The following is a 27,660-nucleotide window of genomic DNA, read 5'->3' on the forward strand; positions in this document are numbered from 1 at the left end:
CACACACACACACACACACACACACACACACACACACACACACACACGTTCGCGGCCTGGTTGTTTAGCTTGCTGGCTTTGTTTCCCTTGTATGCAGATGTACTTTTCATTGTTCTTTGAGGTATTACATTGGAGACACACGAAAACGGTGAAATAACATTCCTTTGTCTTGGACAGGCTGGGCTTCTGCACTGTTTGCAAAACACCTTTTAAGACCATATTTCCAGCACACCTCCATACTTCTTTATACAACCCTCTGTACATACATTGTGCAACGATATTAATGACCGGCGTGTTACTGGTTTGCCTATGATACCTTCCATGATACCTTTTAGAAACAGATGATGACCAAGCGTGTTGTGGCAATGAGTATGTCTGGCCTGATGGAAATTATTGTATGATGTGCCCTCTGCCAGATGGCACTGAGGGACTCAGAATGCACCAAATGATTTAAAACTCTTTTTAAATGGGGTTCGTCTACAAAGGCAGCCAAGTTTTTCAAACCTAGTGGATGCCCCCTTTAAAGCCACCTGGCCTTCTCTTTTTGCACTCCAGTAAGAGACTTGGAGCACAGCCATTTCAAAGCCCGACTTTGTAGCTGATTTGTAAGAACAATGAAACCTCGTTTCTTTGATGGCTTCAGGTGTTTTCCCCAAGGCTTTTGGATAAATAGGATTTTACTTCATTTTAAGGGCAATATGTCATTTGGCTAGTCCAGATGCAATCTAGCCTCATTGAAGTTTTGCCACTGATGTCAGTGGGCACAGGAGTAGGCCCTGAATGGAAATTATTTAATATTGTGAAAAATGCAATAGAGACCTATTTGAAGAGCTAAGAAATTAAGACCCTGTGTGAAAGCAGTTGGCATTTGGGGATCTAAACCGTACATCTTTTTTTTTTTTCCTTATTATTATTACAGGTGTTGGGACATTAATACCAATGCTGCTATCTGGTGGATCATTAGAGGCCCTGTAGTCCTGTCTATTTTTGTAAGTCTGTTCTGTAACAAGTGCTTGCAAAGTGCATTTCCAAATGTTGTGAAATCAAAGATCACCCACTTGACATGTTTTAAAACTGTTTGTCAAAAGATTTTAAACATGTGCCTTAACTGGCGTGATACAACCTCAGTGACTTTCGCTTAGTAGGAGTCAGCATCTGTAACTAATGCCTTAGGGCTAACTTTACAAAGAAAGCTCTGAGTTTCCTTCCAAGAAGCAAAAGCCTAAGGGGGATCAGGTTTCCACATCCTGCTGATTTCACATGAACTTCAACTGGCTTGTGGAAGCTTGTTTTGCACTGTTCCATGGGAGGCTCTGGAGGAGAAACAAAAGGGCCGAAGCTTTCAGCACAACAGTCGTTTTGCCTACACTCCGACACTGCCTCGCTCAGCAAAGCCCAAACCAACTTGCTTTAGACCACACAGCCACCAGTTTTAGCTTTTCAATATGAATCCCGGGCCAAATTCTGCCCTCATTTACACCCAGGCAACTCTCTTGACCCCACAAAGTTGAATGGAAGGCTGGACAACTGGGCAAGCCCATCAGAAAACTTAGCAGGACCACAGCATTTCTTTGCATTGACTGCAACAATCTACGTTCAGACTAGATGGGGTGAGATTTAAATTCCAGCCAGATCAGGAAATTCAGCAATAAAGTGACAAACTTAACTGTGTATCGGGACAGAGGGGGGTGTCTCTCCTAGAGCAGCACAAAGCACAGCTATGAAGATAGCTCACATACACTGAAATGCAATAATATTTTAATGGATAAAAATAAGGAATCACTCATTTAACAAATCTACAGCACACAAAAGGGCATTCCAATCTGCAATGTCCACTGGGGAAAACACAAAAAGGTTCCCCTTCATGTTTCCTCAAATTAACCTGAGACCCCTAATATAGGGCATTACATTTAATACTGTCTGTATGTGTAGGAAAGGGTTAAAAGCGACAGTGCAGCGGCATGATAAGGAAGCCACTGCAGCTGAGTAAATGAATGGGTCACTAGCTGCGTAGTGGATGGAGCACAGAGTATCCACGTTGGGAGAGGTGATGTGAAACATAGATAAGCTGAATTTTATTTCTCCATGCTCCAGTCTGGTTTACACTACTTCTTACCAAGAAAGGAGAACTGAATCTGTATCTGACTATATCATATTATTTCTACTCTTTGTCTGCAGGCCAAATGAACAGAGAAAGATATTGCTTCCCTTTCCCACTGCCCAAGAAGCAGATCAGCATTTTTAGTTGGTTTTCCTCCTTGTGGAGGAAAATGAAAGCATTCCTTCAATGGTTACCATTATGAAGCCTGCTTTGCCTGTAGTTAATGTGGATCCAGTATCTAAGATCCCCTATATGCAGAACAAATGGTATCTGTAACAATGATTGTCAAAGGATAACTTTAATGGCTTCCTCTGAACATCTTCACTTGTATCTAATCAAGCCGGGGCAATCAGCTGGCCCCATAAAAGCCAAATTTTGAACAGGAGATATTTGAAAATTGTGGCAACTATTCATTTTACCAGAGTGCATCACCTCCCTTTTCTTTGGTGATTTGTCTTGAAGTTTGAATAATGAATTCTGTCCACTATTTAGTTGTGTCTGGATGAAATTAACCCCTTGGCAGAGGGACAGCACAGGGCCTATGTGCTGCTTAAGTGTTCAAAATAGGGATTAAGTAGGATTTAAGTGATGCATAGGTGGCACACAGGTGAATGTCACCCTCTAGGACAGTGGTTCCCAAACTTTAACAACCTGTGAACCCCTTTCACTAAACTGTCAAGTTTCGCAAACCCCCTTCTAAAAATGAATATTTCCAGGGATTTTCTCCTTTATCTGAGTATAAATTATAAAAGCAGTGATCTTGGAAATATAACATTTGTTTTTATCACATGCTTATTCCACACTATTATTAATTATTATTTATCATTACAGTATTTTTATTACATTATGAAAACGGCAACACTCTTCCAAGATCTCACTTTCATAGCTTGTATCACTTTGAATAAGCCTGTTATAAGAAAAGGCTCCTATGTTTCATCAAGGAGTATAAGATGTGAAACAGTATGAAGGTATTTAAGAAGCCAACTCAAAGAGTTCCTCCTACACAAGCATTCAGGTCTTGAGCAGTCCAGGGAAACAACGCACGTTACAACAAAGCTTAAACTTGTTCATCATAATAATTTAAAAAACAATACTAGCTGCCTATTTAATTATAAAATCAGCAAAAAATATCCACCTCCCTTTCCATGTCTTATAAGGAGTCTTGAAGTTTAAATCTCCTCAGTGTGATAGATAGGCTTGCTTTGATCTGCTTAGCTCTTGGAAGCTCAGGGGCTCCAGGCTGCTGGCCTCATGCTGCCCGGGGTTCCTAGGGACAGCTCTGTCCACCATTAGGGATTTTTTTCCCAAGAACCCCCTGTAACATTTCGCGAACCCCCAGGGGTTCACGAACCCCAGTTTGGGAACCACTGCTCTAGGAGCACCTAGAGATTAATGTAGTTAGTTAAATCAGATGGGTAAAGCCAGGCTGCAGGTCCCGTGTAGGGCACAGCAGTGTGCTGCTAATAAGTGATTTCAGTAGTCTGACGTCTGTCATCCATGTTTGTTGTTTTTACAGGTTAATTTCATTCTTTTTGTAAATATTTTAAGAATCTTAATGAGAAAGCTCAAATCGCCAGAAGGAAGGGGAAATGATTTCAACCAATACAAGTAGGTTATCTCTTTACTATTTAAAATATATATATAAACACCTCACCTTTAAATAGTTCCCTTTTCTCCCAGTTTACAATATCATCTTCCTGTTTATTTCTACTCCTAGGAGACTTGCAAAATCAACACTCCTTCTCGTCCCCCTTTTTGGAATTCACTATATCATCTTTGCTTTTTTCCCTGAGGACGTGAACAGCGGCACGATGGAAATTCAACTGGTTTTTGAATTAGCACTCGGATCATTCCAGGTGATATTTGACATCTATAACCTTTTAATCAAAGAAAGGACATTTCCCTCCCTTTCTAATATCCCAGCTGCAGCAATAGAAGCAAGATACTTGATCTGCTTTTAAATTTTTTAATCAATTTTAATCTGGAAAAACTGTCCCCAAAATACTAAATCTGGTTATTGATATGGTTCTGTTATTTTACAGGGCTTTATTGTGGCTGTGCTGTACTGTTTTCTCAATGGTGAGGTGAGTTTTCTGCATACACGGCTCCTATTAAGTTATACCTCCACAGGCTCAAGCTTACCGCAGCAATGAGCATTAGTTCAAATTATTTCTTCGCATGTGAATCCCCTTATACTTCATCTGTCAGCCTGCTGCCCATTTGCCTAACTTCTCCTCTGAAGTTCTCCACAGTCTTCTTTAGACTTGAGTAACCTATGTAAGTAAGTACCATCTGCAAACCTTGCCACCTCTTCGTCCCCCAAACCTTTCCCCCGGTTATTAAACACCACGCCTGGGAGGGAACATGAGAGCATCCTGTTAATCATTGGCCAGACTGAAAACTGACCATGTATTCCTACACTTTGGTGTCTGTATCTAAACTAGGTTCTAATACACAGCAGTACTTTACCTGTCACCCCATGACTGCTTAGTTCTCTTAACTGCCTCTTGTGAGAGAATTTATCAAAAGTTTTATTAGAGTCCAAATAAATTATGTCATCTTAGATCTTTGTTCTGTGTTTGTACAGCACCTAGCACAGTGGGGTCTTGGTCCATGACTATGGGTCCTAAGTGCTACCTCAATTACTGCAGAGTCGGAAACAATTTTCCCATCCCAAGAGAATTTGAGATTTCAAAAACTTTTCCCCATCCCAAATCTAGCCAAAAAGTCAAAATATCAAATGTTCACTAATTGAAAATCTGAAAAACAATTTTGGATCAGGTCAATCAAAATGGTTCCCTTAAATATCAACCTTGAAAAAAAGAAATTATAAAATCAATTTACATTTCTAAATGAAAAAAGCCATTTCAAACACAAAAAGGGAACTTTTCATTCTGAAAATGTCAAAACAGGGTGTTTTCATAATTTAGAAACTTTAAAAAAATTAAAAAATGGGAAATTTGTCAAAGACCCTTACTCTTTTCTGAAGAAAAAACCTTTGTTCAGAAAATTCCCAACCAGCTCTAACCGCAATACAATAAAATAATAGTATCCAGTACCTACCTCCATTCTTAAACTCGGGGTTAAATAAAGAGTACCTTGTGTGGAACAAATATAAGCTTTGGATAAGGGGAACTGTCTCTCCTTTTCCCATTGTGCTGATTCCCTGCAAAAATGCAAGGTTCTACACATACTCGCTGACCAAAATATTCTGTGACTTCACTGCTTAGGTTCAATTGGAAATTCACAGAAAATGGAGGCAGTGGCATTTAAGCCAACACGTTCACTTGAATCAGCACCTCAACTCTTCATCCAGTAACGGAGGAAGTGGTTTCACCCAGGTGATGCAGATGATGAAGCCCAGCCCTCAAGAGCAAAAGAGGCAGACTATCCAGAAGTCAAGTGTAATTTAGCAAAGTGCAGTCCAGGGCTACTTCCGTCCTAAGATATACATGGGCAACTCCCATGGGCTGCACCAGGACCTTCCTGAATGTATCCGAAAGCAGAACTTGGCCCGCAGTCAACTGTTCTTGCAGCAGATCTGTTTGTCTATATCCTGTATAGCGGTATTATACTACTATGGTTATTTTGCAAGGATTCTGCTCTCCGCCCCCCCTCCCCGCCCTTTTCTGGTTCCATGACAGCTAAAACCAGATTATATACAACATTCATTGTACCGACATTACTTGAAGGTACTGAGAAAGCGTCTGGAGCAAAAGCTGCAAACATTTGAAATGAGGTGCCTGGGTCATATCCTAGGAGGGACAAGGCTAGATAAACTAAGAAATGGTGACATCTGTAGCGCTTGACGACATTCATTAAAGAGCACCGATTACAATGGATTGGCCGTGTTGTTACAATGGAATGACCCCACACCAACTGACTAAAACTGTTCTCTACAGAAGAGTGCACAGTGAGAGGCTGTGGACATCCAAGGAGAGAGGTATAACACAGTGCATAAAACCACCCAGCCAACTACTCAACAGGCTCAAATGGCAGCTCAAACCAGACATCGATGGAATCTTCTCAGACCCTCAGCCCGACCCAACCTTGGCGCTGGAAAAAGGAGACGATGATGATGATTCACTTTGTGTGATGAGTGAGCCTTGAGTTACCTCTGAAACTGAGCTTGCTTAAACCTAATCAGTCATCCCTGAGCCAGAGAGTGTGATGAGTCATCAGAGGCAATTACCTGCAGGTCTTGTGATAGGTCCCAGGACATTCAACCAGGGTTCAGCCAATCCACAGGTGAGGACCAAGGTAGATATATAGGCCCCTAAGGGACATAGTCTCTCCAGTCTGCTCAGTGTCACTATCTGGCTGGGATCATTCCCATTGCCTTGTAGTTCTATGATGCCGACCCGGCCGTGGGCGGTCAGGCCTAATGGTGAGGGCGAGAGTTCATCCTACCACTAAGAGCTGGGTCCCAGGTGGGTGGAGGGCCACTACTGGAGAGACAGAAGCCAAATGCTCTTGAGCTGAGGGCCACTACTGGAGAGACAGAAGCCAAATGCTAGAACTAAAGGGTATGGTATGCGCTGAATGGCTGTGGGGCCCAGGCTCATAAGCAGGACTGTTAAAGCAGAAGCCCATCGGGGCTGTGGCACTCTGAGTTCTAAGGCAGTCCAGCGAAGCTCACTGGTTGCCTACCAGCACAATTAGTCAGGGAGAAAGCCAGCTTCCGTTCCTGGCTGGTCTGAACCCTGACATTCTGACAGCCTGCTCCTGCTCCAGCTAGTCCTCACTCCTGCTTCAGTGCCTGTTTCTATGCTAACTAGACTCTGCTCCTGCCTCAGCTGGGTGCCTGGCACTTCTGACACCTTGATACACTCGGTAATTCCTTCTTCCTATAACATGGCTTCCTTCCACTCCATTGTGGCTGGATTGGGCTCACGATTATAAAATGTTTCATATTTCTTTTTCTGTTGAAGGCTGGACTGTAGATATGATTCTGCTTTGCAGGATGAAGGTTGTACAATATATTCTAAAGCACCATATTAGTTAAAGATGTAGAATTAGTTGTTTAACCCTTTGTTTCAACCTTTAAAACTTGTCTGTCTTTAAAATCTCCCAATTGTAGATTAAATGTGCTGGGAAGGCTAGGCCTTGGTCCAGCTGTTGTTTCTTTCCTACTATGTATCCATTGTATAGCTAGGTTTCAATGGCATCAGAATAAATGGGAATAGTTTTCTTCCCTTCAACTGTTCTAACAATGCAGTTATCAGAAAACAACGCAATTGTATTGTCTGGGTTAATATGATCACTTGAACTGGTAGAAGCAGAGACCCAGTCTGACAAGTTCCCATACTAGCTCCCTGTGCCTCCAAAAAAAAAAAAAAAAGCCTTCAACATTTAGACTGTTGTGTCTCTACTTGTGAGATCTGCCTCTCTGGTCTTCCAAGTGAAGGCAGGGGAAAGTCTTTACAAATTCTGCCTTACACAATACTACTGAAATCAATGAGCTTATACAGGGCATGACCTCAGTGGCGCTAAATATAGTGCTTAATTTGTGCCAGGGCTGAGCCCCGGCACCTCTGGGCTTGGCAGTTCATAGTCCAGGCACCCCTGGGCTTGGTAGTTCATAGCCCTGGCACCTCTGGGTTTGCCACATCAGTTATGAATGTAAAAAAATTGCTTGAGCCCTGGCATCTAATTGCTTGAGCCCCGGCACCTCTTTCATTACAAATTAAGTGCTGGCTACACATATATACCACCTGACCTTCTGGTCCAAAATTCTGATTTTAAGAATAGTATCTTGCCAACTGAGTCCTCTTGGTCCCAATTAGGAAGGGATGAAATAATTGAGCTGAAAATAAGAATCAAACTAATTGGTGGCTGGGTTTTTTTGAGAGCTTAGAAAAAGTTCATTTACATTCTTTTCCTCCACTTGGGTTAGTGCTTTTACTCCTGAGGGAATTCTGCCCCCCAAAATTAAAAATTCTGCACACAAAAAATATATAAAAATTCTGCAAATTTTATTTGTCGATAAATGAATGTGGAGGCTCCAGCACAGCAGTGGGACGCAGAGGCCACTGGGTGCACAGAGGTGGGAGATCACCAGCAGCCCCCCTGGGACAGAGACTCGGCCGTGAGGCTGCACCCAACCCTGACAGTGCAAGGGTTGGGCCTGCCCCAGAAACACCCCGGGGCCCTGCCCCTCTGCACCAGGCGCACCAGGTGTGGGCAAGCAGGCTCAGCCCAGCAGGATCCAAGTGTAGAGGGGCTTAGTGTGGGGGGATCCAGGTGTGGGGTAAGAGAGTTCCATGTGGGGGCAATCTGGGGCTTAGTGTGGAGGATCTGAATGCACAGGGGCTCGTTGAGGCAGTTTCAGGCGCAGGGGCAGTGGCGGATTAATAATTTTGACGCCCCTAGGCCGGGAAATAATTGCCGCCCTGGCCCCGCCCCGACTCCACCCTTTTCCCACCCCCATTCCAACCCCCTCCCCAAAAGTCCCTGCCCCAACTCCGCCCTCTCCCTTCCCCTATTGGATCCCTTCCCCAAATCCCCGCCCCCGGCCCCGCCTCTTCCCCCAGCACGTGGCGTTCCCCCTCCTCCCACCTCCCTCCCTGCCCCGCGCGGCGCAAGCCTGGGAGGAGAGAGAAACAGGATGCGGCGGCGTGCTTGCAGAGGAGGCGGAGGTGAGCTGGAGCAGAGGGGCGGGGCGCGGAGGGGAGCTTCCACCCCTGCAAATTTGCAGCCCTAGGCCTAGGCCTTGTCGGCCTAGGCAATAATACGGCACTGCGCAGGGGCAATGGGATTCTGCAGTGGGAGTTCAGGTGAAGGTGGCTGGGGCTCAGCAGGAGGGATCTGAGTGTGGGGGGATGGGGTTCGGCAGGGGTCGGTGTGAGGGGCTCAGCGGGGGGGGGGGGTTGGATGCTGGGGGAGTGGGGCTTAGTAGGGTGAGGGTCTGAGTGTGGAGGGTCCAAGTGCAGGGGGGCAGGGCTCATCAGGGTGGGGGTTCGATGGGCCTGCTTACCAGGGGGAGCTTCTACTGCTGCTGTTGAGGGGATGCCACATGCCAGGTTCCTGTTCCCCCCCCCTCCCATTTCCCCATCCTCTTCTCTATCCCATCTTCCTTCCCCACTGCCCCCCGTCCCATCTCCTCCCCCTTCCTCTCCCCACTGTCCCCTGCCTCATCCCTCTCCCCTGACTCCCACATCCCCTGCCCTATCCCACCACATTCCATCCCCACTCCCTCTTCCCCTCACCCCTCTTCTCCCATTTCCCCCAACCCACCCTGCCCCCTTCCCCTGCCCCACCAGGGGCATTCACTGTGGTACAGAAAACAGGATGGCTCCCAGCACACAAAGGGGAGCACGACTAGCCTAGGACCCAGGAGGCAACGTCTGAGCGGCACCCTCCCCCAGCCGGGCAGCTCTGCCTTGCAGAAATGGGGGGTGGGGTGGTCAGCAGCACATGACCCTGCATGCCCCCCACTTGCCTTTGTTTGAGGGGACGATGCACCCCAAACTTCACCCATTGGCATCCCCAGCCCCCTCTTCCCCTGCACAGCTTCCCTTTGCTTCCCCATCATTTTCTGGTGAGTATCTCTTCATATGACCTGTGCTACTGACTAAGTGGAACTACTTGAGTGAGAAAAGGCTCATCACGAGAAGAAAGGGATGGACAATCTGACATTGGTGTAAAGTCAGTTTCACCGTTTCCCTCTACATTCAGTTAGCTTCGCTGTTGATGTTACAGCTCACCCACCAAGAGGAAAACAAAAATGTTTTTAAAAAAGAAAGATGCCAGTGTAAAATCACCCAAATTGATAGGACTTCCCAGGAGCAGGCCTACAACCTGGAACCACTGTTAACTTGTGTTTTTGAAAATGGCTGAATTTCAAGTTGATGGTGTCCCTTTCAGTTAGGGCGAGTCTACACTGAAAAGTTACACTGGCCTAGCAACATCTCTCAGGGGTGTGAAAAATCCACACCCTTGAGACGTTGTTAAGCCGACCTAACCTTCTGTGTAGACAGCACTAGGTGGATGGAAGAAGTCTTCCATTGACATAGCTACTGCCTCCGGTTACCTACAGCAGCGGGGAACCCCTCCGGTCACTGTAGTAAGTGTCTGCACTGAAGTGCTACAGTGGCACAAGTGCTGCGGTAGCGTTCTGAGTGTAGACTTAGTCTTACTTACCCACAGCAACAAAAGGAAGGAGAATCAGAATCAGGCTTAGAATCTGGGAGTCCTTGGCATCTAGCACTGTGCTTGGGTGATTACATTACACCACTCTCTGACACAGACAAGCATCTCTACTTCTGGTTTACTTACCCCAAACAAATAGAACCTACAGGCTTTTTGTGAGTCACTCAGCCCAGTCCATGTAGCATATAATTAAATTTCCCTCCCTCATAACATCCCAGATGCTGCCAGAAAGATACAAACATTAATCCAAATTTTACATCACACAGATACACAAACCTGAACCAAAACCAACAAGAGTAGCTAAACAGTGTGTACGTTCTCAGTTTGAGAATCATTTATCAGTTAATTCAATGCCTCTGATTGTTGCATGTTTGTAGGGAAAAGCTTCACTTCTATCTGAATACAAAATTGTAGGTCAAGAGATTTAGTAGGAAGTAATCAATGTAGATTTGCATATTAATGCCAACTGTTATCTGATGTAACTATTTGCAAACCCACATATCAATGGAAGGGTTTAGCCTCAGAATATGGTGAAAGGAGAGAGGTACCCAAAGACAGCAGCCGGCTATGTGTGAGTCAGCGTTGGTATAAATTTTATAGGTCATGGAAATCCTTTTAGATCAAAGGTGAATCCTATCATCAACATGCACTGGAATAAACACCTACCCAAGCAGGGTTTGATCATAACAACCTCTGCAGTCACAAAACTGCATTCTCTCCCCCACTTCTTTTCCCGGCGTTCTAGTACCAAATGGAGTTTTAAAAGGTCATTCTGTTTGATCTACTTAACCCTGTTAGAGGAAGTGTTCTCCACATTCCATATTCCTGGCACTCTACTTTGGGTATTTATAAAGGCATTAATCAGTACAGGATCTGTTTTTCAAAGGCGCCTGCAAGCCCCATTGTGTTCAGTGGAAGTTGGGGAGGCTCAGCCCTTCTGAAAATCAGGCCCGCAGCATCTAAGCCCCAGATGCAGAAAGACACGTACTATGTGTGTTGAGAACTGAACATAAAAGCCATCAGTTTATTGCAGACACTGGGCACTCCCCCTGCTGCTCTTCAAAAGCAGTAAGCAAAATTGTTGTTTGCTCTCTGTGGATATTTCTGCTAACAGCACTGGTGCTGTGGTGGAGACAGAAGGCAGCTGCGTGAATTCCTACAACACTAGATTCATATTGAAGTGTGTACTGAACTGAACAAAAATCAGTAGGAAAATAGTTCTCAGGAAACATTACAATGGGGAATAGGACAAAATGATTATAAAAGGAGTTCATGCAAAATTCTGAATCTAGTCACCTGGGGCTACTTATCTGCCATTGAACAACGAATGTAAGTGTGATTCGACCATCAGAAAATCCATTTTCAGGGTTCATTGGTCAGATGCATTCCTTTGCCAATGCATTGCTCCCTTATGTTCACTTCAGTGACATTTGTTAGTCATAAATTGAAGTTCTATAGCATCTTTCATCTTACAGCCCTTTAGAAAGACTGCGAACCCCTTACTGCCTGGCACAAATATTCCCACTGAAGTTAATGTGACTCCTGGTGTGAGTAACTGCTCACCAATGGGAAGAAAAGATTCTCAATCTGCTATTAAAGAAGTGAGTCTGATCACACCCCTGTGAGCTAGGAAAGTATTATCTCCATTGTATAAATGAGGAAAATAGATGTTGATTGCCTTGTCTAAAACCACTGTAGCAAAGAAGAGTGACCTTCCTCGGAAATTGACAGCGAGGGAGTGCCAGACACCCCTGGGGATGGTGGAACCGGGAGGGCCTCAGTCACCATGCCTGAAGCAAAAGGGCAGGATAGGAATAGGAAGTATAAGAGGCGGGCTCTGTAGCTCAGTTGGGCTGGAGCTTCTGAGGGAGACAGATGCGTCCAGCCCACTGCTGGAACCGGAGCCCGCAGAAAACTTCTGTCCTGAGGACTCACTCGAGCTACCCAAACTGCCAGACACGCCCGATGCTGCGGGGCTGCTGGGATTGCCTCTGACAGTGTACCCTGGGGAGATGGAAGATGACCTCAGGGTTCAGGTACACCCTGAGGGGAGGGGAGGAAGTAGCCTAGGGGCAGCTGACTACTGTCCGGCTACACTGCTGGCTGATTCTAGGTCAGCGTGTTGTGGCTGGATCCCCACTGACCCAGTGGCAGTGCCACTGTTAGGGCCCTGGGCTAGAAGATGGTGGAGACCTGTGTTGGTCTACTGTCCACCAAGCTAGGATGCTAGACTGTTTGTTTGGTGCCCTGCCCTTGCCTGGGCCCCCTGAACTATTTGCTGCTCTACCCTGCCTGAGGTTTGGAACCCTAGAGACTGCTAACTTCCCCCTTTTTTAAGACTTGATCCAGGGGTGTGACAGCAAAGGGGCATGGCCTCCCTCAGATACTGACAGCGAGGGAGGGCCACACCCTCCTACATGCCTACAACCACATGTAAATTTTGTTGGTAGAACCAGGAGTCCTAACTCACAATCCTGGGACCTAGCTCCTAGCACCACAACCTCCGAATAAAACTTCTGGAACAGAGATCAGGTCGTTCTTATATATTTCACTTAGTTGCCAGTATCCCAAACTCAAAGACCAATATAAAAATGGGAGGGGGGGCAACATTTGTAATGTGGTTGCCTAGTGAGGGCAAGGAGAAAGACTGAAAATACATGAAAGGAGACAATATAGAATTTTGTGGTAAAACAATATGTAATAGAAGGGAGGTGTGTGTGTGTATGTCGATGTAGGGGCAAGGGTGTTGCCTCTAATTTACATGAAACACTGCAGACTGCATTTCCCCTCACAGAGAGCTGGCCTGACTGTGCAGGCTAAGGGGGACATGAGTAGTTTCCATATTAGATATTAAGTGGGTGTAGGCCACAGCAGACCAGCTGGCCATATTTGAGTATAGATCAAGATGTAATGGCAATAGTTTCTCCAGCTGCCTTTCTGATCAGTTCTCTTTAGTATGTGTATCTTCATACACATTTGTTACATGTGAGATTATGTATATATTTAAAGGGGTGGGGGGAATGAGGAATCCAGATAAGATCTATTCATAAGGTTACATACAAACAAATTATAGTTGAACTGACTAGTCCTCTAATTTCAAAGTAGTTTATTTAACATCATCAACTTCAGGAATATTGACTTTCAATTTTTTTTTGTCTTAGGCTTTAGAAAAGTTACAAACTACTGTATATACAGGCGTTTATTAGATGCAACAGCCTAAGAAAAATTAACAGTAGTACTAGCCTGTTCTGCAGTATTTACTAACAAAATACACCTTATAATCACAATGTAATAATCAAGCACAATAATTTGCTAGACAAAGCCAGCTACAGAAGGAAACTTTGCACAATTCTTTCAGTAGGGGACTTTTTAAAAAAAAAGACTTTTCATTTATTCATAAAACTCTACAGGACCATCCTTAAGCACAAGCAACTGTTGTGTGTCCCATGTGGACTCTAACTCATCCTCTGATTTTTCCTCTTTATATGTGACTAGTGGGGATATACAACTCATGGTCCACTTTCCCCTCCTCCTTCCAAAAGAAGCAGGACAGGAGCACCCTGGGTCTAATTCTTGCTAGTGTTAAGGCTGGCCTCAAAGTGCATACATCATTTATATCCATTGTTTTGAAGTTACCAAGAAGGAATGTAATTTCATCAAGCGTTGTGTCTCCACAAAACCCTGGATACACTGGTCATGGATCTCATGCAAGTGCTCCATCACCAGGTTCATCCTGCTCAGAGGTACTCTGTGTTTGTATCCCCGTACCTCATACTGAAACACTACTTAACGATGGCTTAAGGCACTCACTCCACAGACTGACGCCGTTGATATAACCAATGTGCAACAATTTGGGGCTCGATCCTGCAAACGCTTGCTCATAAAAGTAGCCCTACTGAAATCAATGGGACTCTTCCCATGAGTTAAGTGGTTGCAGGTTCAGCTTCTAGTTGTGTTAAACAAACTGCAATTCGGTGAAGCAAAAGCACCTTATTTAAATAAGAGAAACAGCTAGGATCACAGTGCAGCATGTCATAGGCAGATCCAGGGGCATGTATCTAGTATTCCTTGTGCATCCCAAATTCCTACTGAAGGCACAAGGAATGCAGGAATAGGCCCAATATTGCAAAAAGATAAAATTCAGTAGTTACTCTGGGTAACTTAGCTTAGTGCATTATCATATCAAGAAGACATACAAAATAGGGTGCTAGGGAACAATAGAAGTTTACCAGAACAAGACATACATATCTAGATCTGGACTGAAAACTCACTCTCACCGTACTGATGAGGAACACAAAAAGGTTTAGGAGTTTATTCTGTGAAAGTTGACATCTCTTAAAAAGAAAATATGAAAATATTTCCTCATTAGAAAATGAGCGGTCAGTTTAAGAGCATTGTACAAGATTACAAAATGTATGTAGTCAGTGCTTATGATTCTTGGCCTTAAAGAACAGATTTGCACAAAGGATGACATTTATTCATGGCTCGCATAAGTAGCGTTCTCTCTCCACTACATTTATTCTACAAACTATACTGGTGTGTTTGCACTGGGTAGAAGAGTATGTTTTAGAAACTGGTGTAGTACAGGAGATTAAATGCCTTGCTGAAGAATTATTGATTCAAATATAACTATGAAGAGGGAACATGTTTAAATATTTGTCTTTATAGAAATAAAAAAAAAATCTTTCCAAAAGACATAAAATAGGTTTTATCAGATGCTGTGAAATGCTTTCTAAATGTTTTAATCCATTGTCAATGGAGTGTTCTACTTTGAACAGGAAGGATATTGAAAAGAATTTGGAGCAATGCTCCAAGCATTAAATTCAGATGCTTGTATTCTGCTTCTGCCAGCCATGCAGGAACTTGACTAGACTGTCGACAGCTTGACTAATTTTACTACATCAACAACTTGCAGGGTTTTTAAAGCTGTAATGAACTTATGCATCTTTTAAATTAGAGATCTTAGGTCTGGCATTCTGCTCTCCATCACACCAGCAATTTTACTGACTTCAATGGAGTTACTCCTGATTTACATCAGCGCTCAGTGAATGCAGAATCAGCCCCTCTGGTTACCTCATTTTTGGGGAAGTTTATTTTTTGATGTTTCCTCATTTTAAATCACAAGGGGAAATCATTCTGTCTAAATTGTCAGGTCTACAGATTTTCTCTCTCATCACAGAAGAGCCTCTACATGGCAAAGCGAATGAGTTTATTTCTCTAGCTACATGAGTGCAGTAATTCCCATTGACTCACTGGGAATTATTGGTGTTGTGCAACCAGAGTAATTCTGACCGTCTATGGTAAAAGGCAGGGGGAAGGGTCACCGTGGTGGAGTAAATCACATCAGCTACTTTAACACTCTCAGACATGCTTGTCCCGGGAGCGAAGTGAAAGGAGAATGGACAAATGAATGACCAGAAATAGCAAGGCTGAACTTTAATTAACCCTATGGGCCAAAGTCGCCCCTGTGGGGATATCAGGGAGCCAGTTGGAGCTCCCTGATTCTGAATCCTGGTCTGCACTGGCCTTTACTAAAGTATCCCATGAGCGCCTACACCAGAAGAGGCTGGAATAGGGTGGCTGGTGCAGGAGCAGGTGCTGCTGGCTTTATGCCAGTGGCTAGTTCCCTTTTCCTCATGGAATTCTCTGCTGGTAGGGTGACCAGATGGCCCGATTTTATAGGGACAGTCCCGATTTTGGGGTCTTTTTCTTATATAGGCTCCTATTACCCCCCCACCTGTCCCGATTTTTCACATCTGCTGTCTGGTCACCTTATCTGCTGGCCATGTATAGCCACAATCCAGTCCCTCTGTGCTGCTAGGGGCTGGAGACAAAATGAGACTCTGGCCCTATATCCTAACCATAGTGGATGTACATACCCCAAACCTCTAATATATTATATATGGAAGGGATAGTTATAGGGGACACGAATGACAGTTGGAAAACATGAGCTAATTAACATTGATTCAGACCTGTTTCACCCATGTCTTGTGAAGAGAATGACGGGGCGTGAAACCCTGATAAAGATTTTCAATATGCCACGCTAATAAATGTGACCAGACATAAATAGTCTGTCCAATCTGAAACGAAGCTCCATCGGCTGGGCTGAACATGCTGGGCATGCATTCCTCCTCATGCTCTGTTCGCATACTCAAGAAGAGCAACTGAAGATAGGGAGAGAAAAAGCATTACCAAACCCAAAAGCACCACCCAGAGTGTTTGACCCCAGTACTTTAAAACAACTGGTATAGAGTGCAATTTTCAGGTCTTCTATCCATAAAACACTTCCGATGCTTTTTTAAATTTAAACAAAATAGGAGCCTTTCCTTATTTTGTTATCTACTACTGCAGAAAATTATAAAACTAGAGCGGGTCTTAATTTTTCCCCTGCAGCCATCCTCAATGAACTGTGGGTACATCCTATGAAATTCTCAGACTGACTCAAACCTTTACTCTTTGCAAATGACTTTAAAAACCTGATGTCCTTTTCCAATTTCATTTGACTGATTTTTCCAGTCTAACTGGCAAAGCTGATGACACAAAAGCAGAATACTCCCACCAGTTCTAGAATTTTCTTGCTCTGTTCCACGGGTATGTTATGTTGTTAATGTGAAGTCCGCTCATTCCATTAAGGAAGAAAAGGCAGGCAGCAATGAACTCACACCAAAAGGTCAGTGTGAAGCCCATGAAGGTAATGTAGTCCTTCAGGAGGATTAAAAAACTCAGGACTCCACTGGAGGACAAGAGAAATGAGAGAAGAATAAGGACTGATCCCATTGACCATTTTCGTCTTGAATTAGTGTCTTCACAGACTTGGGAGACCATCAGAAGTTCCAGGCCAAATATTGCTACAACCACAGCAAGAGACACCACACTTCTTGCAAGAATCATTCCAAAATTAATCCCTTCCACACTGGCCTGATTCAGATCAGTGACACATTTCAATATGGTGCTGTTGCCTATGGTGCAGAAGTGCCACAATCCAAACAACTGTCCTTTTGCAAAAAGCCAGTGGCCATCGCAAACTGAAATTGATGACAGGACAACTGCTATTGCCACGCATAAAATAATGAGGCTTCTGATGAACGTCTCAAAGAATGATTTCTTGGGTCTTCTGTGAGCAAGCAGCCTCTGTGCCTTAAAAGAGATATTACAAAAGAAAACAAGTTACAAAATTAATCTGTTTTAGTTACTATTCAAGATATATTTAAGTCATAGGAACAAAATGGAGAGGCCTTTAGAAATTATGGGAATGCATGCTTAATAATAATCATCATCATAGAATATCAGGGTTGGAAGGGACCTCAGGAGGTCATCTAGTCCAACCCCCTGCTCAAAGCAGGACCAATCCCCAGACAGATTTTTGCTCCAGATCCCTAAATGGCCCCCTTAAGGATTGAACTCATAACCCTAGATTTAGCAAGCCAATGCTCAAACCTCTGCCCTAATATCATGAATGACTAAACAGATCCTGCAGTGTACATATATCTTTAAAATTAGAGAAGAAGAATAGTATTGTGGTTGAAGCAACGTATGGGGACTCATGCTGTCTGTGTTGACTTCCCTGCTTGACCGCAGCCTTGTACAAGTCATTATTCTGCTTCACTTTGTCTGTTTTGTCCATTTAGGCCCCAATTCTGTGAATACTTATGCATGTCCTTAAATTTGCACATGTGAATGGTCCTGCTGACTTTAGCAGGACTCCTCACTACATACTCACTTATGGAAAGCTAAGCACATGCATACGTGTTTTCAAGATCAGGACTTTAGATTTGGGCAGGGACTGTCTCTGACTGTGTATTTGTACAGTGCCAAGAGCAATAGAGCCCTGGTCAGGACTGGGGCCTTAAGACACTACTGTAATGCAAATAAGAACTTACTTTACATTGGGAAATGTGTATTCCCGCCCCCCCCCACTCTCCTATTACTCAAAGATGGCCACATAGAGATTCTGCTCAAATTAAAAAAAGAAAAAGAAAAAAAGTCACCCTTGGAACAGAAACCAAGCATGGAAACTTTCAGACCAAAAGATTAAATTTTCAGAAAGGCACTAGCCATGGAAAAGAGGAGGTTCCAGTGGAAATGACTACAACCTTAAAGATAACAATGCCTCCTATGCACCAGATGTAGGCTGAGATTGTCAAAGGAGCCTAAGGGGGAAATGGGGGCTGGGGTGCATTAACTCCTGCAGTCTCCATAGAAACCCAGCCTTCATGAACGTAAACACTCACTGGGCCTGATTCCCATCTCACTTACACTGGTGAAAAACTGGTGTTACACCATCGATTTCAATGGTATTCCTCTTGATATACAATTTGTGCTAGTGAAAAGAGACTCAGGCCAACTCGCTTCATGAAACAATTTGTAATATGCTTTTTTGGAGATTAGAAAGAGCTGCCATATGACTTTAGGATCATGCTTTGACCTTCTTTATAACTACTGGAATCTGTAGAGTATTCTCCATTAGATCATCAGCCCAATACTGCACTCTGTGAAAGGCAATGGGAGTTTTGTCTGAATAAGGAGTGTGGGCCTGAACCCTCGAACTATGGGGGAGCTTGTGATAGCCTTGTTCATATTAAACAGTCCCTTACAACCAGGAGTAGTCCCACTGAAGTCAATGGGAGTACTAGTAAAGTAGGAGTAAAGCAAGGCAAGCACAATCTGACCTATATTATTTAAATCCAGTTCTCTCAAAAATAAACCACAAGTGTCAAAACAGCCCCATTTTGTATGGTGAACAATCCTTTGTGCTCTGCCACTCCAGAACTAGCCAGCCAATGGGGCACAAGGTCACTAACAATCCTTATCCCTAGAGTGTGGCTAACACTGCTGATGGTGCTAGAACACAAACAGGAAACACATGATGCAGAGCAGTGTTTGGTGTATGAGCCAAAAGGAAAGTGGGGAAAAAATTGTTTGCCTAATGGAAATGGTAGGGACAGAAGTATTATAATGAACCTGCCAAGAGGGTTTTAAAAACAAGAGTTTTAAAAATAGTAATACATGAACACTAAAATGTTACTTATGAGACTCTAAAATCTTTAATCCTTTGAGTTGTTTTTAAAATCGTATGTGAGTGCTCAGTGTACTCAGTTTTTAGAGCCTGTACGTTCACAGAATATCCTATTCGTGAGGAAACAATCTCTGATTTTATTCAAATTATTGTACTGTACAAAGATACCCACAAGATATTGAGTCATAATGCTGGAACCTTGCACAGTCATGTATCATCCTACGCAGTGCACCTATAGCCGTGTCGGTCCCAGGATATTAATCCTGTATTATCCTGGAATATAAAGGCAGAACTGACATTTCTTAGTCAGAGATCAGAGCCCAATTGTACTAGGAACAATACACACTCCCAAGAAAAAAGACAATCCCTGCCCCAAAGATTGCAGTCTTAAAGCCCGATTTTCAGGTGCTCAGTACCCACAATTAGAGTCAGATTTTCAAAAGTGTTCAGCAGCTTCTACTGCCAGTCCCTTCCAAAAATACCATATTATATACTACTAAACAGCATGCACATCATTGCTGACTAGGTCAGCATTAATTTACTCCAATCCCCTGTGCAAATAGCATTTGGGTGCCTGGGGCAAGTATGGCTATTGCAGTAGCCTAGGGTTGCCTGTGTATCACTCAAGCGTGCTCAATAACAGCAAAGTAGCACATTCTGACAGGGAATATTTTATAACACTACCCCTGCCAATCTACTGCCTGTGACTCAGTGAGAGCAGGTGCCTCCAAAGCCCAAATACACAGGCTGTTCTGTGCCTCCCTGCATTCTGCTGCTCTCCTCCCCCATCCCCCAGCACTTGCCCACTCTCCCCTTAGGTAGGTTTTCAACCATGCATTCCATGATAGCTAAAGACAAAATACACCCAGGCTACATAAGACCTTGGACTCTGTATCTCCTACTCATGGGTCTTAAATCTCCTTAGTAACTTTGCAATGCAGTGACTTGCCCAAGGTCAGAGAAAGTCTGTGTCCGGGCTAGAAATAGAACTCAGGTCTCCTGTTTTCCAAGCCTACGTGTTAACCCTAGCAGACCATTCTTCCTTTATATATGCTTGGACTACTTAATTTTCTGGGGTGGTGGTAAAGGTGGGCATGAGTTTGGCTTGTTACCAACTAATATTTATCTGGTTTTATTCCCACCACATGCTACACTGATAAGGTCAATATACATTTTTAAAATAAATGGAATTGTTTTAAAATAAATGAAATCTAGCTTTAATTGGATATCTCAGAGTGACATATATGGTGGTTCTGACATGGATGGGCTTAATAAGAAGAACTAAATCCCCAAATGACTAACTACTGCTAAGTACTTACTAAGTAAGTTACTGCTACTAGCATCAATATGTATGTTCTCACACAAACAGCAAGCCTTCTTTCAGAGTAGTGCAGCACTGCATGTTGTAATCCACACCCGACTCCATCTAGGGGTGTATAGACTGATTAGCTTGTCCAGTCAGTCTCCTTGCCAGTGCAGGACTGATTCCTCCAGAACGTGTTCTACAGTTTGGCCAGTCCAGTTTTACATTTCTCAAATGAGGGGGCTTCACTCACTTTCTTTGGGAGATTACAGTGTTCCACCGCTTAAGAGATCTCATTGTCAGCGAGTTCCCTCTGTCACCAAGCCTAAACACCTCCCTTCACCATACTGATGTACTTTATTTTGAAAATATCATCTTTCATATAAAGCGTCACAAGACGCTTAGAGGAAGAGTCATACTGCTGAAGTGTACGTAACATGTCAGTGATGGAGAACTTTGTAAACAACACACAATACTGTGGGGGGTAGGGAAGGGAAATGGACCAACTTTGATTTATTAATTAGTATTAGGACTAACTGGATAGACAAGTCTCACACTATAGCCACTTGTTTTTAAAATCTCTTGCTTTCTAAATAAGAGCAAACTCTTATTGTTACAGTATGGTGCAAATCATTTTTCCAGACCTAGGCACTTCCCAGCCACCTATTATACTAATAACCATGTACTAGTTTGTCCTGCAGCTAGTAAAAGGAAGGCTTGGTGTTAAATGATCATTGAGAGGATTTAAACCAAGACACGGAACAGTAAGAATACAGCTTTTGGGTACACTTTGCGGTAATGAAGAAATCTCTCCAACAAGGAAAGGTCAGATTAGATTTCGAAGGCAATAGGTCCCTTCCTAACCCCGGGCACTTTCCATTATTTGGATGAGACTAATGTACCAATACTCTGCTCTGCGCCTAGAGAAGCTCTCCTTTTTATTTAAAAAGGGACCTGGAAAGGTACAGCTGGAGGAAGTTTTTTTTGGTGCACAAAGAAGACTATAAAGAGCAACAGGTAGCAAGAACTCAGCATAGCGAGTTCAGCTTGCAGGGTGATAAACATTTACGCCTCCAGCGGGAGAACAAAGAGGGGAAAAACACAGCAGGAACCCAGCGCCTCTGCATCCACACTGATTGCATCTGTCTAGTCACACCAGCCGAGATCGCCCCCCAGCCAGGCACTCGGGGCCCCGGTGTCCCCTCATTACCTGCACCGCTATGGCTGTCATGCTGGCTCCGGCTGCCTGCAGCGAGGAGGAGACCAGAGAGAAACTTTGCTTCGCTTCGCTTCAGGTGCTGACAACAAGCTCTCGCTGCCAGCGCCCAGTTCAGAGCTGGAGGGTCCGGGCCGGGACCGCGGGGGGCAGCAGCCAGCCGGCCGACATGCTGCCGGGGTCAGGGAAGCCGGGGGCTGCGGCAAGGCAGGGCTGGCTGCTGCCCTTTGAGTTTCCCCTTTGGCTGAGTCAGCAGCAGTGCAGCCCGGGGGAGGCGGCCGCAGCCACAAAGGAGGGAGGGAGGGAGGGAGGCGGGCGGAGGTTAGCGAAGCGCTCCGAGCAGAGCAACAAGCGACTGCTGGGAGCCAGGAAAGGGCGCGGGCGGCGGCAGGCAGCCGGGGGCAGAGGCGAGGGCGAGGGCGATGGGGGGAAGCGGGGGGGTGGAAGGAGAGGGAGCTGGACAGCAGCACCCGGAGCCCCTGTGGTCTCTCCCCTTTGTTCCTAGGGGGTCTGGGGTCTCCAGCCTGGGCAGGGCCAGAGGCCCTTCCTCCCTGGTCCACACCAGGGGTGGGTCCTCCTGGAGCTAAGATTTGGACCCCTGAGCAGCTCTGGCCAGTTCAGTGACATGAGCTCCAGAGCAAGTTAATTTTAAACATGTGTGTTAATCTTAGTATCATAGGGCTGGCTGGGACCTGGAGAGGTCATCTAGGCCAGTGGTTCTCAAAGCCGGTCCGCCGCTTGTTCAGGGAAAGCCCCGGTGGGCCGGGCCGGTTTGTTTACCTGCCACTGGCTGCGGTTCGCTGCTCCAGGCCAATGGGGGCTGCGGGAAGGGCAGTGAACTGTGGCCAGTGGGAGCCGTGATCGGCCAAACCTGCGGACGCGGCAGGTAAACAAACCGGCCCGGCCTGCCAGGGGCTTTCCCTGAACAAGCGGTGGACCGGCTTTGAGAACTACTGATCTAGTCCAGTCACCTGCATTCATGCCAGGACTAAGTATTATCTAGACCAGCGGTTCCCAAACTTTAACAACCGGTGAACCCCTTTCACTAAAATGTCAAGTCTTGTGAACCCCCTCTTAAAAATGAATATTTCCAGGGATTTTCTCCTTTACCTGAGTATAAATTATAAAAGATCTTGGAAATATAAAGTTTGTTTTTGTGACATGCTTATTACTATGTATTATTAATTATTATTTATCATTACAGTATTTTTATTGCGTTATGAAAACGTCAACACTCTTCCAAGATCTCACTTTCATAGCCTGTATCACTTTGAATAAGCCTGTGATAAGACAAGGCTCCTATGTTTCATCAAGGAGTATCAGATGTGAAACAGCATGAAGGTATTTAGGAAGCCAACTCAAAGAGTTCCTCCTACACAAGTGTGACGTTATTGATATAATCTGGGACCATATAGATCATTGTTGCAACCAAGGTCCTGTAGTGGCACCCAGATCTTGTGTAAAGGGGGTCAAATGGGGTGTCTGAGACAAGGTTATGGTTTACTAGTTATGATTATGCTGTCTATATGTGTGTATCAATTTTGTAGTTGAAGTTAGGAATATTGGCTCTATACTGTCTGTATTTCAAACTTATGCTATGCTGCTGGGTGACATCCCAGACAAATTGGTGTTAGCTCTGCCTAGCCTGCTTGATGGCCCATTAAGGACCATCAGCTATACAATGGACCCATTGAGAGAAGGCAGATACGCCTTGTAACTCAGCAAGGTATGCAGGAACTGGCCCATGTGACTCCAGACTCCATTTTGCTGTAATTTTCCACAGTAAGGACAAAGAGGTGTTCTTACACCTGGAAAAGACTATATAAGGCTGATGCCTCATCTCCATCTTGTCTTCAATCCTGCTTCATACCTCTGGAGGAACTTTGCTACAAGCTGAAGCTTTGAACAAAGGACTGAGGACCCATCCCAGCGGGGGATGTATTCCAGAGACTTGATTTGAACCTGCAGTTTATTCTATCGCTGCTGCAAGCCTGAACCAAGAACTGTGCCTTTACTGCATGTAATTGATTCTATTTAACCAAGTCTAACTCTCATCTCTATCTTTTTCCTTTTACGAATAAACCTTTAGATTTTAGATTCTAAAGGATTGGCAACAGCATGATTTGTGGGTAAGATCTGATTTGTAAATTGACCTGGGTCTGGGGCTTGATCCTTTGGGATCAGGAGAACCTTTTTCTTTTACTGGGGTATTGGTTTTCATAACCATTTGTCCCCATAACGAGTGGCACTGGCGGGGATACTGGGAAACTGGAGTGTCTAAGGAGATTGCTTGTGAGACTTGCGGTTAGCCAGTGGGGTGAGACCGAAGTCCTCCTAGTCTGGCTGGTTTGGTTTGCCTTAGAGGTGGAAAAACCCCAGCCTTGGGCTGTAACTGCCCTGTTTGAGCAATTTGTCCTGAGTTGGCACTCTCAGTTGGGTTCCGCCAGAACCGCATCGTCACAACAAGCATTCAGGTCTTGAGCAGTCCAGGCAAACAACGCACGTTACAACGAAGCTTAAACTTGTTCTTCATAATAATTTAAAAAACAATACTAGCTGCCTATTTAATTTTAAAAAAATATCTACCTTCAAGACTCCTTATAAGAAATGGAAAGGGAGGTGAAGTCTCCTCAGTGTGATAGATCTGCTTGCTTTGATCTGCTTAGCTTTTGGAAGTCTAGGGGCTCTGGGCTGCTGGCCCCATGCTGCCCAGGGTCCCTAGGGACAGCTCTGTCCACCATTAGGGAATTTTTCCCTGAGAACCCCCTGTAACATTTTGCGAACCCCCAGGGGGAACCCCAGTTTGGGAACCACTGATCTAGACCATCCTTGACAGGTGTTTGTCTAACCGGCTCTTAAAAACCTCCAATGACAGAGATTCCACCACCTCCCTAGGCAATTTATTCCATGCTTAACCACGCTGACAGGAAGTTTTTCCTAATGTCCAACCTAAACCTCCCTGGTTGCAATTTAAACCCATTGCTTCTTGTCCTATCCTCAGAGGTTAAGAAGAACAATTCTCCCTCCTCCTTGTAACAACCTTTTACGTACCTGAAAACTGTTATCATGTCCCCTCTCAGTCTTCTCTTTTCCAGACTAAACAAACCCAGTTTTTTCAATCTTCCCTCATAGGTCATGTTTTCTAGACCTTTCATCATTTTTGTGGCTCTTCTCTGGACTTTCTCCAAGTTGTCCACATCTTTCCTGAAATGTGGCACCCAGAACTGGACACAATACTCCAGTTGAGGCCTAATCAGCAAGGAGTAGAGCAGAAGAATTACTTCTCGTGTCCTGCTTACAACATTCCTGATGATACATCCCAGAATGATGTTCGCTTTTTTTGCAAGAGTGTTACACTGTTGACTCATATTTAGCTTGTGGTTCACTATGACCCCCACATCCCTTTCCACAGTACTCCTTCCTAGGCAGTATTTTCCCATTTTATATGTGTCCAACTGATTGTTCCTTCCTAAATGGAGTATTTTGCATTTGTCCTTATAGAATTTCATCCTATTTCCTTCAGACCATTTCTCCAGTTTGTCCAGATCATTTTGAATTTTAATCCTATTCTCCAAAGCACTTGCAACCCCTCCAAGCTTGGTATCATCCGCAAACTTTATAAGTGTACTCTGTGCCATTATAAATCATTGATGAAGATATTGAACAGAACTGGACCCAGATTTGATCCCTGCGGGACTCCACTCGTTATGCCCTTCCAGCATGACTGTGAACCACTGATAACTACTCTCTTGGAGTAGTTTTCCAACCAATTTTGCACCCAGCTTATAGTAGCTCCATCTAGGTTGCATTTCTCTAGTTTATTTATGAGAAGGTCATGAGGGACAGTAACAAAATCTTTACTAAAGTCAAGATATGCCACGTCTACCGCTTCCCCCCATCCACAAGGCTTGTTACCCTGTCAAAGAAATCTATCAGGTTGGTTTGACATGATTTGTTCTTGACAAATCCATGTTCACTGTTACTTATTACCTTATGATCTTCTAGATGTATGCAAATTGCTTGCTTAATTATTTGCTCTATTATCTTTCCGGGTACAGAAGTTAAACTGACTGGTCTGTAATTCCCCAGGCTATCCTTATTTCCCTTTATATAGTTTGGCACTATATTTTCCAGTCTCCTGGAATCTCTCCCGTCTTCCATGACTTTTCAAAGATAATCGCTAATGGCTCAGATATCTCCTCAGTCAGTTCCTTGACCGGATTGGGGCCAAAACAAGCGGTTGTGTGTCAGCCATCCTGGGTGGGCGGCTTGCGGTGGGTAAACCTGGCTTTTGTTAATGGTAAAAATCAAACAAAAGGACACAAAATGGGATGAAGCAAAATACAAAGCTGCTGGGAGCAGGGAAAATAATATCTCTTTGCAGTATTGCCAGCTTGTTTGATTTCTAGCATGAGTTTTGTGGTGTTTGGTGGTTTTTGTAAAGCCCCAGCTGCTGGAGGCATGTGATGAGGTGAGAACCTCCGCTTTCATTTTTAAAAAAGTAACTTTCCAGCCCACATGGCTGCAGAGAAAAGCTTGGAAACATGACTGGAGACAAGTGGAGGCTAACAAACCAAGAGGCAAAAGGAAATGGAATATATTTTTAAAGAGCCTATGATGTTTAAGCCAATCTCATAATTTTCTGAAGCCTGACTCATGATTTTTGAACTCTTGGGGTTGGCGATACTGTATACTCGCCTCAGACAGTCACTGTGGGATCAATTAGATAATGTTCGTAAAGAGCTTTGAAGAAGAAAAGTGCTATAAAATGTGTGCTAGGTTTTATTAAAGCATAACATGCATAGAAATGAAAGTATACTCTCCACTAAACAAATTTGGATTAGCTAAAATACTCATTTGTAGGAGCTCAAAGTCTCACGAAGAGATGGATGTGTAAGTGATTTACTTTTTTCCTTATGGGACATCCTAACCTTACGTCATTAAATATGTGCAAAAATAAATAACAAAGTACCCAGTTGATTGAATCTCAATAAAAGGACTCAACCAAAAAAAAAACAAAACTAAAGAAATGAACAAATTCCCACCCATCTCTTTTACCAGACCTTGTGGCATGCTTTGGAGCCCATTTGGACTTTGTCAGCATCGAGGATGTAAGCCGCTGTGATAGCTAAACTAGTACAAAATCGTAGTGTAAACAACCAACACTGATATATACTGCAGTTTGCATTGGTACAGTTTACTCTGGTTTCAAGCAAGGGTGAGCTGCACCTTTACTGCTTACAGTAAATTAGCCATTGTATGCTAGGGATTGTTTTTGTAGCTGCCCACTAATGGCTATTACTGCGGCAAATCCTCAATGTTGATAACACTGTCTCCTTTGGAAAAAAACGTGGGGTGACTGCAGAATTGAAGACCCTACACAGGATGAACACCTCGCCTTCCTCTGGCCCCCAACTGTTCAAATCTTTGAGTAAGGGGAGAGAGCAAGTGTTCTCCTAAACTACTCTAAAAATACAATATAATCAATACCATCTTTTCCTCCAGGGCTCTAAGCTGGCACTTTGAAAGTTTCTGGATGGGGTTAATACTTGGAGCATCTCTTTGTCCAGAAGGTTAAACACATCCATTCTGCTCACTAAACCCTCATCTCCACGTGTAGGGGGGAAAGGGGTGCACATAGAGGGTCTGATTCCAATCTTATTTTACATTGAGCTGCTCCTGATTTATGCTAGCGGAGCTGTGAACAAAATCTGAACCAGTGAGAAATCTCTCACATGCTCCATTAAGAATAAAATAGCCTTGGAAGAAAATATCACCTGTTGTTAGATTTCCCCTCACTTCTGCAAAGGGCGGTATTGTCTGCAGCAGCAGCTGCTAGTGCTGTTATAGTAAGAAAGCATCACTCCACTTTC

At 44.1% G+C, this 27,660-nt stretch overlaps 2 protein-coding genes across 2 annotated transcripts in view; one reads left to right on the forward strand and one right to left on the reverse strand.

Moving 5' to 3' along the window:
• SCTR (secretin receptor) overlaps positions 1–5,514 on the forward strand; it is a 27,660-nt gene extending 22,146 nt beyond the window's left edge. Inside the window, exons 9-13 of the mRNA XM_024224499.1 lie at positions 920–989; positions 3,618–3,709; positions 3,819–3,957; positions 4,144–4,185; positions 5,332–5,514. Coding sequence (XP_024080267.1) covers positions 920–989; positions 3,618–3,709; positions 3,819–3,957; positions 4,144–4,185; positions 5,332–5,514 — 526 coding nt within the window. The remainder of the gene's footprint in view (positions 1–919; positions 990–3,617; positions 3,710–3,818; positions 3,958–4,143; positions 4,186–5,331) is intronic.
• A 7,870-nt stretch (positions 5,515–13,384) lies between these two features.
• TMEM37 (transmembrane protein 37) lies at positions 13,385–22,036 on the reverse strand. Its single transcript, XM_024224517.2, has 2 exons — positions 21,782–22,036; positions 13,385–17,389 (listed from the first exon to the last, which is right to left on the reverse strand). Exons 1-2 carry the CDS (start codon positions 21,800–21,802, stop codon positions 16,817–16,819), a joined length of 594 nt encoding a protein of 197 aa, XP_024080285.1. The 5' UTR covers positions 21,803–22,036; the 3' UTR covers positions 13,385–16,816.
• Positions 22,037–27,660: the final 5,624 nt, after the last annotated feature.

The sequence above is a fragment of the Terrapene carolina genome, unplaced genomic scaffold, assembly GCF_002925995.2.
Source record: "Terrapene carolina triunguis isolate 2854851 unplaced genomic scaffold, T_m_triunguis-2.0 Scaffold62, whole genome shotgun sequence".
Classification (NCBI taxonomy): Eukaryota; Metazoa; Chordata; order Testudines; family Emydidae; genus Terrapene; species Terrapene triunguis.

Bases quoted from the DNA above. Each gene is read 5' to 3' on its own strand.
- TMEM37 (XM_024224517.2), bottom strand. From the start codon at position 21,802: ATGACAGCCATAGCGGTGCAG. The intron at 17,390-21,781 runs GTAATGAGGGGA...ATCTCTTTTAAG, and splicing joins TGACAGCCATAGCGGTGCAG to GCACAGAGGCTGCTTGCTCA.